At 50.4% G+C, this 15,263-nt stretch overlaps 1 protein-coding gene across 1 annotated transcript in view; it reads right to left on the bottom strand.

Annotated features, from left to right (window-relative positions):
* Nucleotides 1-7,075, bottom strand: part of Ube2ql1 (ubiquitin conjugating enzyme E2 Q family like 1) — a 40,505-nt gene extending 33,430 nt beyond the window's left edge. Inside the window, exon 1 of the mRNA XM_052742928.1 lies at nucleotides 5,830-7,075. Coding sequence (XP_052598888.1) covers nucleotides 5,830-6,633 — 804 coding nt within the window. The 5' untranslated portion in view covers nucleotides 6,634-7,075. The remainder of the gene's footprint in view (nucleotides 1-5,829) is intronic.
* Nucleotides 7,076-15,263: the final 8,188 nt, after the last annotated feature.

Genomic DNA, 15,263 nt, shown 5'->3' with positions numbered 1-15,263 from the left:
ACGGGACCTCCAGGAGACAGCTCTTGCGAATTAACAAAGCTCTGGACACACAATGTCTGTTACAGCAGGTCAGAGGCCATAGGTTTGAGGAGCTCACCGGCCAATGGCCTATGTCACTGTTTTGTGCAGTCACAAATGAATGCTGTTGCTTGGTCTGTGGCTCTGGAGTGAGGTCCAAGGAAGGGATGTCTAAAGCAGAGTAATCTCCCCTTCACTTCTGACTGCACGTGCACCCGGACCACACGCCCAACCTGAAGGTCACATACGTTCCAGGACAGTTGTCACCTGATTGATGGTGCCATTCTTGAGTGTGAGTATTGCAGATAACAGCATGGTATTACAATGTCAAAAGGTTGGACAGAATGGAAACTCACAACCAGTCAAAAGGTAGAGAGTAAGTAACTGTCCAGGGCTCAGCTATGACTGGGACATCTGTGTCCCCTTTCTACCAACAAGGTAGGAGGTCCCCACCCTCAGAGATCATGAAAGAGGGTCTCCCTCCCTCCCCCTCTCTTTCTCTCTCTCTCTCTCTCTCTCTCTCTCTCTCTCTCTCTCTCTCTCTCTCTCTCTCTCTGTGTATGAAGAGTCAGAGGTCAGGGAAGACTGGATCAAAGCAGTGTCTTTTCAACATGACAGGGCTCCTGATCTCATAAACTCACAGCAGCTTTGGTTGTCTTTGCAAGACCTGTATCAGATCTAGCCAGTAAACAGTCTGGCAATGGGGGGTGGGGGTGGGTGTTTCGTGAGCTCCCACATCTGGATGAGAAGCTATTGGCTGCTGATGGCTTCTGCGGGAGGGAGAGTCTCTGGTAAGTCATCCAGGTACCACTGATGGGCTCACGTCCCTGAGTATGAGTGACATAAATTAGACAGCAGGTTATACAAAGTCGGGAGAGATGGGAGTGTGTGTGGTGATATTTTGTATATGATATAACAAATAAAGCTTGCTGAAAGGTCAGAGAAGCAGAGTAGCCAGCCACTAGAAAGACTTCTTACCTCTACCGAATCCTCAGCCTGAAAGACTGAGCTCCTTTCTCCTCCTGCCTTATACTCCTTTCTCTGCCCAGCCATATCACTTCCTGTCTCCACCTCCCTAGTGCTGGGATTAAAGGCATGTGTGCCTCCAGAGTACTGGGAGCAAAGGCATGAGATCCCAAGTGCTGGGATTAAAGGCGTGTGCCACCACTGCCTGGCCTCTATGGCTAACTAGTGGCTGGCTCTGCCCTCTGATCTTCAGGCAAGCTTTATTTGTTAGAGCATACACAAAATATCACCACAGGGCGTGGATCTGGAAGGAGTTAGGGAGAGAAGTGAGGGGTGAATGTGATCCAAATACATGGTGTGCATGTATAAAATTCTCAAAAAATTAATAAACTATCACATATATTTTTAAGAAGGTTGCACAGGCATGGCTGCAGACTGTAAGCTCTGAAGTGACTCCTGGGCTGTACCACCTTCCTGGACTGCAGTTGAGTCCGCTGGGCTGCACAGCCCTCACTCTGGCATCACTCAGACAAGCGGCGGTTCCTGCTGGGTTCCCTCATCAATAAAATCTTAGAAATGTGGCACTCTTTCAGTCGATGACCAGCTTTTATCCAAACACTAAGACTCAAGGATGGTTTGGTCCTGAGGACCTGAGGACCTTTTGCAGGTAGCTAGCTGGCTACCGCTGCTTCTCAGTGGGTGACAGCGATGACCAGGTAGGCGGCAATTAATGGATGGCCACCTGGAAGCAGCAAAGGTACCCAGGTAGCCCAGCATGAATTGCTGCCCTTTCTCACCCCTTTGACTCAGGAGTCTGGCCTCTCATGAGAGGTGATGACGAGAGTGGAGAGTTAAGTCATCCTGACTTCAAGCAGCTGTGGTTTCCACACCTGTATGGTGGTCACGGGAAGAATCCACCCTGGGGAAAGTCTGGTGGCTGCTGTGCTCAGCTTGGCCAGACTGTGGCATTGAAAACAGGAAATGTTAGCTGCTGCTGTCACTGCCGTTTGTAATGCAGATACTCAGTTCTGAAGGGACAGGAGAAGGGAGAGAAACTGTCATTCAGGGGCCATCTGGTTCTCTGACGACAGAGCTAATTAATTAAAATGGGGACACTCAGGAGGTGTGCAAGTGTCTGAAGAGAACCCTGAGTTAGGGCATAATCAAGTGCCTGTTATCTGCAGCAGTGGGAGGGCTGTCTGGCACTCTTGCAGCCTTCAAATGTGCCCTTGGAGATAGATGCTCCTGAGCTTGGAGGCACTCTGTGACCAGGCTCTCCTCTTCAGTCTTGGAGCCAGACGGCCTAGGCTTGCAGGTTCTGTTCTCAGCAATCTGAGAACATGGAGTTTCACTGCTTGTGACGCCTGCTAGTGTGAGCTCTGTGCTGGCATTGCAGCTTCCTTCAGCTTCAGGACAAAACTCTGAAAGCTTTTCAGTGCTAACGGCATCACAGTGGAGCTACGCATTGTGTTCTTAGGGCTCTGTGTGTGACCGAGGAGGCAAGTGCTACGCTAAAAGCTTTTATCATTTGCACTGGATTATTTCAAAGGCCCAGAAATTGTTCACCCAACTGTAGAGAACTATGCATTACCCAAAACCTCTCTTGGTGAGTATGAAAGGTCACACCTGTCACCCCAACATTTAGGAGGTTGATAAAAGAGGATTGCCTTGAGTTCCAGTATCATCTTAAAAACAACAACAAAAAAGAATGTCCCTATTTAGAATCCCTTGATTTAGTCATACACAGGTAAGAGGCTTGTGTCTCTTTATACACAGAATGTAGCACATAAGAGACAAATGTATCCATTTAATTCAGAATAATCCACAATGCAATGTGAAAGCCACTTTGGAAACACAAGATATACATTCAGCCCATGCAAAGTCTCATGAAGTTCCTGAATTCTTCACACAGAGGACAAACCTGAGCTTTCGACTTTGTGAACAACACTATTAACCAGATACTTTTGAATGTTACACCTTAAACTCTTAAAGCTGTCTTGAGGTTTTTCTGAAGACCCTGGAAGGTTTTTCTGAAGACTCAATTCAGAAGTTTAAGTGACTGTTTTCCTCTATGAAAAAGACAAACAAGGTTTTTCTAACTGCAGCTTAAGAAGAAGAAAAAAACAAACAAACAAACCCTAAAAGAGAAATGCAAACAGACAGGGACCACCACTAGAGTAACAGCACCTTAAGTGATTATAGGTGAGTAGTAGTCCTGCTTCCTTTGACTAGCTTTATCAGGTGCTTGGATGGGTTCAAAGTACATTACCTCTAACTGCGGAAATAGTTTGGTAGCTAGCACACGTGCAGTGAACAGCCCTTGGTCATGGATCTGCAAAGGGATGAAGGCATCACAGCCCTTAGGTTACCAGAGATGCTGCTGCTGCTGCCCTGCCGTACCCAGGCCCTTGAAACTTTAATGACTGCTCATCTCTTCAACTCTTTCATGGCACTTGAATATTTCATGTGTACCACATATCACCCTCTTTTGGAAAACTGGGAATGTTGAAACCAGGGGATAGGAAATACAGAGGAAGTAAACAGCCATTTAAAAAAGTACCAAGTCTTGACCATCATTTAAAAAGTACCGTGTCTCATCAGATGATCCAATGAAACCTGCTAGGTGGAAGGAACAGGGTCTAATTGCTTATCAAATTAAGGAAGGAAATGCTGTTAACTCTGTTTTCCATGAGTAATGCTCTCAACTGCAGTGACTCTCAGTTTCTTTTCTAAAGAAATGGAACACAAACAGCAAGACTTGGACGGAGAAAGGACACCAAGGGAACTGTTGTTCCCAGCACTAAGTAAAAATTGTAAAACTATTTATCAAGACATTTCTGTTTGCCAATCCCACTTCCTCATTCAAAATCATTATTTCCCCGAATCTCAGAATGCAGGCTGGGGCCTTAAATACCTCCCAAGTCCCTAATGCCACAGATTTGAGTCTGTGGGGCAAATTACATTCCTCTTCTCTGACCCTCCAAATCATCTTCCTCAAGAAGAAGTGACTGAGAAGCAAATGACCATGGCATTCTGAGGACCATCTTCCCATTGCATTCCTATAAGCCTCACTGGGAAACAGAGCTAGCTCCCCTCTCTCCCAGGGCATGCACTCAGCCACATGCACCCTGTATTCCGGCCAGTGTCTCACTGTGGAGTGAAGGTAACTGGTTGTCAAAGCCTTGGCCTACTCTGTTACAGCCTTGCTCGGAGCCCTTGTGCCCAGCCTACTCCTACCGGAAATGGCAGGGTGGCTCAGGATGCAGTGACCTTTTTGCTGGCATTGGGATGCCTTTTTTTTTTCTTTTCTTCTTTTTTTTTAAATCCCAGGCATTCAGCCTTGAGAGAAATGGGCAGAACAAGCTCCATTTGATTAGTGTGTTTGGTTAGTGCGTGTACCTGCAGTGAAAGGGGCAGCCACAGGCATTGGGGAAGAAGTGATTGTTCCTGATGAGCTGGCTGTGCAAATACCAGATGGAGGTCATTGGGGGTCTTTTAAAGAAAATAAGAATTCTCTGTAAATATTGAAGATGTCCATGCCAGATAGAAATGTGATTTGACAAAACAATGTTGGGAAATGCCCACCATCGATTTGAATGTGGCCAAGAACATAGACCATGAGAAAACAAACCACCATGCCCTTCTCTGCAGCTGGGTGGGAGGCATGTCTTAGAAAACACATTGATGTCCTATAAGTTTGGGGGCTGTTTCTCTGTAAAGTAGCCCCATGATGCCATAGGTGAGAAGGCTCAGGTGACCTGCTTAGCATTCCTTTCTCTGCTTGGTCGAATCTTTAGCGTTGAAACCCATGTGGGGGGGGGGGGGCACAGGTAAAGAAAGAGAAGAAACAGGGTCTGAAAGAGACCAAGGCCCAGCCTGTACTCCAGAGGTGTTCTCCAAGGGGCAAGTACCAGGCTGAGATGGTCAGGGCAGCTTTCCCTGAATGGAGTCCGGCCTGCTAACACTAGGAAAGACTCAATCACACTTCTGCCTGGAGAGAGCCTTCCAGGGGGACCTTTGCCTTTACAAGGGTGGCTGCTGGGAGGGAGGAGAAGGAGAGAGAGCTTCACAGCAGGCAGCTGGCCTGGTCTGTATAGAGTCCACCTGGGAGGTTTGAAGAAACGTGTGTGTGTGTGTGTGTGTGTGTGTGTGTGTGTGTGTGTGTGTGTGTGTGTGTGCTTATGCACGTGTGTGTATATGTGTGCTTTTATGTATGTGCGTGTATATGTGTACTTGTTTGTGTGTGTGCGTGCGCGCGCGTGGGCGTGCGCGCGCATGTGCCTGTGTATGATGTGCTGGGCTGGATAGTTACATCCTAAGCTTCAGGAAAAGTTCGTACCTTCACGGTAATCATGCTGACCAGAGACCAGTTAAACAGGCAGTGGAGAGGAGGGGAAACGGAGAAGGGCAGGAGAGTATGGGAAACTCACGGTGGAAAACGGGAAAGGGATTTGTGGGAAAGGAAGGAGGAGGGAGGAAGGACCATCGCCAGGGAAAGAGGAAGAGAGAGTGAAGTGTAGCCTGCACTGAAGAAGTAGCGAAAAGCAGGGAGGATCCTGGAGCAAGACGGTGAGCAGAAAGCAGAAAGCAAGGGAACCGACAAGCCAGAGAGCCCAGCGGTTTTAGTAGGACCAGCGCTGGAGACCAGAGGGCTGGGACGCAGAAACAGACGGGAAGAAATCCCTTAGGGAAAAGAAGCAGAGGCCGTGGGACGAAGTGTCCCCAGGCAATGAGCTGGATCAGAGCTCACTTGCCCCTAGAGGGGTCAGACATCACTTCCCATCTCTGGCCTACCCTCAAACCCCCACCCACCCCAACCCCCGGCCCCTGGCTCCGCAGCCTTACCTGGCCCTTGACCAGGCTGGCAGCGAACTGGCGCATGACAGCCTCCACGGTGTAGGCGCTGGACCAGCCGCGCGGCGTGAGCAGCTCCATGCAGATGGCGCCGCCGTCCAGCACGTAGCCGTTCTCCAGTCGTGGGCTGAGCACCCGCATGAAGGGCGGCGAGAAGGGGAAGTTATCGGGGAAGGTGAGGTTGAGCAGGATGAACTCGGTGTTGGTCTCCTTCATGTCCTGCCACAGCACCGAGTCCTTGTCCACCTGGTGCAGCTTCACGTTCCAGTCGAAGAGGCTCTCGTTCACCAGCTCCACCGAGATGAAGCGGTCGCTGAGGCGCGCGATGTCCTGCAGCTCCTTCATGAGCCGCCGGCTGCGCACCTGTGTGCAGTGCTGCTGGCGAGCCGCGGGCACCAGGCTACCGCCCGCCGCCGCCGCGGCCACCGCGGGGCCCGGCCCCGCCCTGGCGCCCGCCGCCCGCTCCCGGGGCCCCCCGGCGCCCGCCGCCCCCGCCGCCCCCGCGGCCGGCTGCGGCTGCTTGTCGCGGGCGGCCAGCTCCGCCGCGCGCTTGCTCTTGCCCTTGCCGGGCCCCGGGCTAGCGTCGCCCGCGCCCCCGGGGTGCTGCTGCTGCTGCTGCTGCTGCTGCTGCTGCTGTTGCTGCTTGTGGCCGCCGCTCTTGCCGCCGCCTTTGCCGCGCAGCGACGCGCTCTGTTGGCCGCCGCCTCCGCCACGGTGGTTGTGGTGGTGCTTAGGGTCCTCCGTGTCCCGGTTGTGCAGGCGAATGAGCCCGATTTTACGGAGCAGCGTGGCCATCTTAGGCTCGGTTCTGGCGGGGGTCTCTCCGGGGCTCCTGATCCCGGAGCCCGATAGCTGGGAGGCGCGGGGCTTGGGGCGGCGGCAGGCGACCGCTCAGCGGGGCGCGGCGAGGGCCACCCCAGGAGTCGGTGGCCGTGGCGCAGCGGAGCTGGTAGCACCGGCGCTCTCTGGCCGCTGTGTCGCCGCTGTCATATGACGGGTCTGCTCCGGCGAGGGCTCCCGGCCGCCCGGGGAGGGGAGGCGTGGAGACGCGGCGCCGCTGATGTCCCTGGCCGGTCCCAGGGCGCAGTCCCCGGACCCCGGTGTCCGTGGTCCTTTGTGCGCGGCCGCAGACCGCCTGGCCCGGAGTCCGAGAGCAGCACCAAGGTGCGCAGAGCGGCCCGCGGCGCCCCGGAGGCAGCGAGGTGGCCGCGGAGTCGCGCCGTGCGCTTGCCGGGCCGTGCGGCGCTGGCGGCTACCGCGGGGCCCGGGCCACTGCCGCTCTCGTCGCCGCCGCCGCTGCGGCTGCTGACATTGCAGAGGCGGCTGCTCCGTCTGAGCCGAGCGCGGCGCGGAGGGGGCGGCACTGCCGGCCGGGAGGGGGGGGGGGCGCGGGGCGGAGCCGCGGGCTTGACTGCGCCGTGCCACCCCCGCCGCCGGGTTCCTGCGGCGACACACGCGCGGCCGCTGGGGGGAGACAGCGGTGCGCGCTCGCACCGTTGGCTCTGGGCTGCGTGCGAGCTGCCTGAGCCTGGGAGCCTGAGAAGGGTTGGCCTGAGCGCGCTAATAGGGTCTGAGAATCACTCTATTCTTCTGTCCCCAATTCTGGATGCTGTGTCTGGGGTCCCGGTCTCATATCCCATTTATCCTCCTTAGGACAGCATACAGGGGAAAGGTGGAAATCTACCTCTATTAATCCTTCCAATCAGACGGACGAGCCCAATGTTTCTACGCAACAGTTCTGGGCGGGTGGGAGCGGAGGACGGCCGGCTGGAGGGACACTTACTTAAAGGACAGATCAAAGAATCAGACCCAAGAGCGGGGTGAGAGGCCAGACCAGATGCAAACCTAAAGCACAGCCTCCAGGTCACGACTTAAGTAAAAGCAAACCTTTAGCCAACCCACCCAGACCTCACTGGGCCGCTCCCCTCCTGCCTGCTTGGCAGCAGACTCTCCGCTTTCCGTGGCCAGGCTGTGCGCAGTGGCGGCTTTCCAAAATGCTGCCGAGAAGCGCATCAAATGTCTTCTCTGGCGCTGACCGGTGCCAAGGGCGGGAAAGGACCTTCTGAGCAGCACCTCCCCGGCCCCCAGCGCCGTTCCCCTCCGTGAGGGACCGTCCCAGTGTTCGAATAAGGAAGGGATCCGCCTTCCACCTGCAGATTCCTAGCCCTCCCTGCCTTTTCTTCCTTTAGCCTGTGGAAACTCACATTTAAAATCTGGTGAAAATTCCAACTAAAAGATATTTCAGATGAGTTCCAACTGTGAAGCTTCCGGTGTGCTGCGTGTGTGGCCCCCATTGCAAAGGTAAAAACCAATCCCTCAAGTACAGACACTATCCCGATGCCACCCTAACTGACGTCAGGTTCTACTGACGCTGCCGGTTTGTGGATGCTGAGGCGCGGGAGCCGCTCAGTTCCTTCTGGATGCCAGCACGTCGCCTTTCTGCTTCTGACATCTTTTACCAAATTTTGAATTTTCACCATGGAAAATAACTGGTGAGGTCACTGTGAAGGCACAGACCGGAAGGGTTTGGGGATAGATGTGTAATGGGGGGGGGCAGCCTACCTGGTAGAGAGGAGCAGAAGGTTCGTGCTCACCCGGCATTGCACTAGGAGAGGGGGGGTTCCCCCGAGGCCGTGGCGTTTTTTTGTTTTTTGTTTTTTGGCTAACAGCAGGACCCACACAGTGTTTTGGACGAAGAACAACCCAGACTATTGGTGAAGTCAGAGCGAAGCTGACCCACCTCTGTTTGTCCAAGTCTCCTGATTGTTTTGTTTATGACTTTATACCATTCTCTTATTTTTATCATTTGCGTCACCACGACCGTCGTCGTCGTCGTCGTCGTCATCATCATCATCATCATCATCAACACTAAGGAAGGGCAAGAGGATAGAAGTATCTGCCTGCAACTTCCCAGGAGTTCCCTTAAGCATGCAAGCTACATAACAGGTGAAAAGCAGACACTGAAAGAGGCTGGTCAGGCGTCGTTGGCATCAGCTACTTTTCTCATTGCTCTGACAAAATGCCTGGCAAAGGCAACTTAGGGATTGCATGCAGGCCAGTTTTGTGTCAACTTGACACACGCTAAAGTCATCAGAAAGGAGGGAGCCTCAGTTGAGAAAAATGTCTCCGTAAGATATGGCTGCAGCAAGTCCTAGGGCATTTTCTTAGTGATTGATAGGGGAAGGTCCAGCCCATGGCGAGTGGGGCCATCCCTGGGCTGGTGGTCCTAGGTCCTATAAGAAAGCAGGCTGAGTCAGCCATGATGAGCAAGCCAATAAGCAGTACCCCTCATTGCTTTTTGATGATGAATTGTTATATGGAAGTGTGAATGAAAGAAACCATTTCCTCCCTAACTTGCTTTTGGTCATGGTGTTTGATCACAGTAATAGTCACTCCCAACTAAGACAGAAGGGAAAGTTTGTTTTAGCCCAAACTTTGAGGGCATAGTCAATCACTGTGGGGGAGGCCTGGGGTGGGAGCCAGAGGCAGGTGGTCACATGGCATCCACAGTCAGGATGTAGAGATGGATGCTGACATTCAGCTTGCTTTCTTCTGTCCCTCATATTTACTCAGTTAGGGACCCAGGTTAATGACATGGTGCCACCCACATTCAGAGTAGGTCTTCCTTGCTCAGGGAAACCTTTCTGGAAATGCCCTTATCGACATGTACCAGAAGTATGTTTCCATGGTGATTTTAAATCACATGAAGCTGATAATCAATATTAATTATCACACAGTCTATGCCTTATGATTTAACTTCTGTGGAAGCTCTCCCAAGTTCTCTAAGGCACATTTTATTGGCAAAGAAACTGAGTTCTAAAGAGACTCAGCTGCTGGCTCCACACTGCCATATGCTAAGAGAGATGCTCTAGCAGGAACCCATATCCTGGTGACTGTCTACCACCAGGCCCCCAGGTCCCCAGGCCCTTAGGCCCCCAGGTCCTCAGGCTCTCTAGGCTTGCTGTTGACCGCTGGCCTGAGACTGATTTGCTGTGCTTTAGCCCCAGCAGAGAAGATGAGAAAGCCTGGCTGAATGCAATTGCCATGATCTCTAAACTGGAGACCCTGGGCAGTGATGGGTCTATCTCCCTGGAACAGGATTGCTATTGGAAATCCCAGACAGTGACTGATTTGCACCTGCTTCTGAGTGCACTTATCCCTGGGGTGATTGTTTCAGGTGGATATGGTGTGTCCCCCAAGGGTTCACGTGTTGAAACCCTCAAGAAGTTAGGAGCCATGGGTCTTTTAAGAGATGGACTCAGTGGGATGTTCTTATTGGTGCTCTCTGGTCTTTGGCTCCATCTGTAAACACTCCTTCTGGAAGGCCATCCACCACAATGTGAGATGTGACACAGTCAGTCAGGGCCATTGAAAGAGCTGGTGCCATGCTGTTTGGATTTTCAGCTTCACAACAGTATGCCAAAACAACTTTTCTCTGCAAGTGACCCAGGAGTTTTGTTGTAGCAATGGAAGTCAGAGTGATAAAGCATTTATATAACGTGTCTAGTTGTAGACACTGTTAGAGTGAAATGATCAGAATTAATGCTGGAGCTGAGTCAAGAGGTCCAATCAGGACTGGCCGACCCACAGACACCAGGGTTAACTCATGTGTCATCTGCCTCATGGAATCCAGGACCACCAACTCTATAAAAGTCTAAAGCCAGGGCTGGAGAGAGCTGGCTCAGTGGTTAAGAGCACACACTGCTCTTCCAGAGGACCTGAGTTTGATTCCCAGCATCCAGGTCAGGTGGCTCACCACCACCTGTAACTCCAGCTCCAGAGTTTCTGATGCCCTCTTCTGGCCTCCATGTGCACACATAATTAAAAACAAAATGAGATCTTAAAGACAGGTCTAAAGCCAAATGTTATTTAAAATGTTAGTTAAAAAATAAAAAAAATAACCAGAATTTGTAAGTGGAGATGTTGAAGGGAGTCACACACACTCCACTCGGGGACTTAGCATGTAGCAGTGTCATGGGGGTTACTCAGATTATATAGGGGGTGGAAGTATTTATGGTTCACACAGAACCTTAAATGAGCAAGCAGAGTGAGGAGCTGTGTCCATAGTCTTGCACAGTAGTTACAAAGGAACACTAGGATATGCTGAGAACAAAGGACCAGCAAGGGCGTTTTGAATGGCAGTTACTGTGTCAGAGCAGGTGGTTGATGTCTGTCCATGTTCTCTCCAGCCAATGGATGTAAGCTGCAGGATGCTGTCCAAGGTAGGAAAAAGGGGGCGCTGTGGGGCTCATCACTGCTTCACTGCTAATCTGGTAGATTCCAGAAAGTTCTACCTTAAAGGAGAAATGAAGAGATCAAACTCCACCCAAATGTGTGATGAGACACATTTTGTTACAATTGCTCCCCATTGACTTGATTTTCAGTCATTCAGAAAGGATGTCCCGTACTCACAGTGAAAATGAATAGAAGTTTAAAAACCATCCTATTAATGATTAAGTTTATAACTTTAGAATAGCTGAGTGGAATGTATCTAGTTGAACATGATAACATCAAAGGGGACTATGGGTCTCATCTACTGATAGTTCGAGAAAGGGTGGCTAGGGAATCTCCAGTCAGAGCACAGAACAATTGGGAGTGGCGGCAACATGGGTAGGAGGGAACCAAGATGGCTCCCTCATGGGCAGAGCATCTGAGAATTGAGCCACACCTACCAATGTCTTTTCTTGAGAGTATTTCATCATTGGTCCCGGATGTCATCTCTTTAGTTGAAGCTTTTACAAGGAGACAGAACAGGGTTTGTGGATTTATTCTTCACCTACCAGGATGGTCTCCAAGAGCTAGGTGAGTGGTACATATCTGTAATCCTAGTACTTGAGAGGCTGAGGCCGGGAATGGCCAACCCATACTCCCATGTTGGGGAGTTGGTCACCATAGAATGGGATAATATTGCTAGCAATCCACGGAGCCTGCTTAATGATCAAAGGAATTTATTTGGGGGTTAACTCACAAGACAGAATAAAGGAATTTATTGCAAGATCCTGGAAGGGTGAGGCACGGTCCAACGTGGTTCTCTAGCAAGCTCTGCCATGGTCCATACCAGTATCCAAAACCACCACGAGGTAGTGAAGAGAGAGAGAGAGCACGTACATGCATCCCAGGTCTTAAGGGTCCCCCAGCAGCCATGCCCCAGGAGAATGGACCTCAAGGTCATAGGCAGGTGTAACAGCTACCTGCTACCTCACTAGGGGTGGTGCTTTAGGGCATGGCTCCAACAGCCACCCACTACAGGACTATGATAAGCCTGAGCTACATACTAAGACTATTTCAATGAGTGAGCAGATTAATAGATAATAAAAAGGACTGCCTCCAGGTGCTTTTGGTTATTTTCTTTGGAACTCCAAACTCAAGGTCAGTAAAAAGACATCCACAATAATCACGTCAAGAGATACCTGCCCTACATTTGCACATGCTGTATATACTCAAGGACATGTATTAAGGTCACTGTGAACATTGACATAAATGCTTCTTTGTACGGACCTGTGATATTACAAGGTCACAGGACCAGTTCTCCTTCACATCTTCATCAGCAAAGTCTGCACTGAGCTGGCATGCACCATATCTTAAGCACCACCCCCAAGCACGTTGTGTACAGATCGTGCTTAATTCCCACAAGGATACTGGGTAGGCACTGTGTCTACCCTAGGTTTACAGTCAGGTGAACTAAAATGCAAAGAGGTCAACCTGTCCCAGGGGAGCCAGAATTTAAGTCCCCAGCTTTGGTTCTTGGTGGTGCTTGCTCCACAGCTCCATGAGGCCCCTGCATGCCATCACTGTGGGGCTGCTGGGAGGAAAGCCCTCCTTTCCTGGAGCTGGTTTTCCACCGGGGGTATCTCTATCATTTTCAAGCTACATCAAAGACCCTGGAGACTCCAGGGAATATAAAGTAATCACTCTGCATTTGCTCAAAATAGGGTGGACACATACTCAACTTTTGTTGATGTTGTTGAATTAAAAACCTGGTCCCTTACTTCCCAGCACAGATGTCTGAGATCAGAGAAGTCTGTGTCCCACCTAGAATACATACAGGTCACAGGAGGAAGAGGGGGCTCCCCAGACCTGACAGCTTGTTTGGATCTGTCTTGAGGCGTCTCATTCTGCAGGCTTCTGAGTCTCTATCAAGGTAATGGGCACAAAGGAAGGAAGAGGGGAAGGCGGGGGTACGAGAGGCAAGTGCCGCCACCTGAACTAGGCGGGGAAGATTTGTGTGGTAATTGTGGCCCAGGGACACCATCAGCAATTCTTCCTACCCTTGGAGAATTTCCCTGATGTCCATGGCGTTCTCCAAGGACACACCCATACATCATGGCCTCTCATGTCTTCTTTGCACTGTCCTCGATGGGGAGAAGTGGGTTCCGTGCTCCCTTCAATCAACTCCAGGCTGGGGCTGACTGATCTGACTGATGGAGTACGGGTCTGCCATGAAGCCAGGTGTCTTGAAGTCGTTATCACCACAGGACGCCGAGTTGACTCACCTTCTGTCAGAACTCTTGTCTCTGCAACCCAGTTACCATGTGGGGAAGCCCAAGCCATGTGAGTATTCAAGCTCTTAACCCAGCTGAGGTCTTTGCAGACAGCCCAAGACCATGTCTGGCAGCCATATCAATGATTCCAGCCCTCAGCCTTGAGCATCTCAGATGAGGCCCTAGTCTTGTAGTGAGTTCCTTGACCACAGAAATAGCGAAAGGTGAACAAAGAAATCCTGTTGAGTCAAGCCATTGTTTTGGGACCATTTATGATGAAATAGCGGGTAAATTGTACAATGCCTATCTATGTAGATATAGCCACTCTTTCCAGAAGCCAGGCATTCACTTTCCCAGATTGCCTTGCAGACAGGCACAGACATGATCTGATTCCTACAGTGAAACTTCAGGGTGTAGAGAGAAGCCCAGAAGGGGTGATGGGGGTGGCGGTGAAGACCACCTGCTGCTGGAGGCTGCTGCATCCGGAGTCCTCTCAGGGCTTTGAAGCCTAGGAGTGACGGTTCTGTCATCCTTCCCAGACCAGCCTGGGTGACATCCTAGGCTTCATATTTTCCAGATAAAAATTTCTAACCCTGTTACAGATTTTTTTGGTGGGATATAATGTCTTACTATGCAGCTTCTGGCTGGCCTGGAACCCAGAGACCTGCCTGCTTCTCTGCCTCCAGAGTGCTGGGATTAAAGGTGTGTGTCACCACACCCAGCTCTATCATAAAATCTTAAGGTAGCTTCTGTATGTTCCTTGCTGATTGCAATGGCTGAGACGGTGACCAAGGACAGAGTTCACACTTGCTGTGTGCATTAGACGGCCCCTGCTCGGAATAGTGCTTGTTCCCAGTGCTCACTCACACATGCCTTGTGCTATCAATCACTCGTTCCTCCCTAATTCATGGGGCTGTCCCCTGCCTTTAGCTTCTCAAGGCCTTCACTTCTGTGACCATGTGTTTGTTGTTTTCCACTCAAGCCTAAGTCAGGAAGGTGAGTATTTATCACCTTGCCAGTTTGGACCAGTCAGCAGAAGTGGCAACAGCACTCTGTGAGGGAGGCTTTCAGGAGATCGTATTCTGGGGCTGGGAAAATCCAGACCCACACCAGGAGGACTTGGACTTAATTAACTATACAGAATCTAGAAGAAAATTTAGCTAACATAAGTAATATGGATTTTATAGCTCCCTAGCAGAATTCACACTTTGTAATAATCTGTCTCCTATTCAATAGAGCATGCTAGGCTGCTTTAACAAGAGTCAATCAAAAAAGTTTGTTTCTTTCCTATGTAATAGGAGAGGACAGTTAACACTTTTTTCACAGGGACTCCAGCCACTGCCTTTTCCAGAAAACACTGTAATTAAATAACCTGGCCATTTCTACAGCTGTGGTGGACCTCATTTCCATCTAGCTACAGAGTGGTCTAGGGCAGGAAAGCGTGACTACAGATAATTTCTCACTAGAAACAAGCAGGGACCAATGAACACAGGGTAGTAGTAAGAGTCTTTACTTTGTGACTGTTCTAAGTGGACTTTAATTATTTTTTTATTTTTTGAGATTACAATTACACCATCTCCCCACTTTCCTACCTCCAAACCCTTCCATATGCTTCTCTTGCTCTCTCAAATTCATGGCTTCTTTTTTTATTAATTGCTGTTACATACATATTATGTATATGCATGTATATTCTCAAATACATAAATATAACCTTCTCAGTCTATATAATGTTACTTGGACGAATGTTTTCAGGGTTGAACATTTTGGAATCGGATAACTAGTTGGTGTTCTTCCCTTTTTGCAGCTCAGTTCAGAAAGAAAAACTAAAGCATAGATTTCCAACTACACATACCCATTCCCTTTGTTGGCCTTTCCTCTCACCTACACTAGAGCAGTTGTCTCCACTGCCCTTGGTTGGGACACAGGTTCCTGCCAGGATTGATT

This window comes from Peromyscus californicus, unplaced genomic scaffold (genome assembly GCF_007827085.1).
Source record: "Peromyscus californicus insignis strain IS unplaced genomic scaffold, ASM782708v3 Scaffold_18__1_contigs__length_77618521, whole genome shotgun sequence".
Classification (NCBI taxonomy): Eukaryota; Metazoa; Chordata; class Mammalia; order Rodentia; family Cricetidae; genus Peromyscus; species Peromyscus californicus.
Note: the sequence above shows the minus strand (reverse complement) of the source record. Positions and strands in the feature narration are given on the sequence as shown.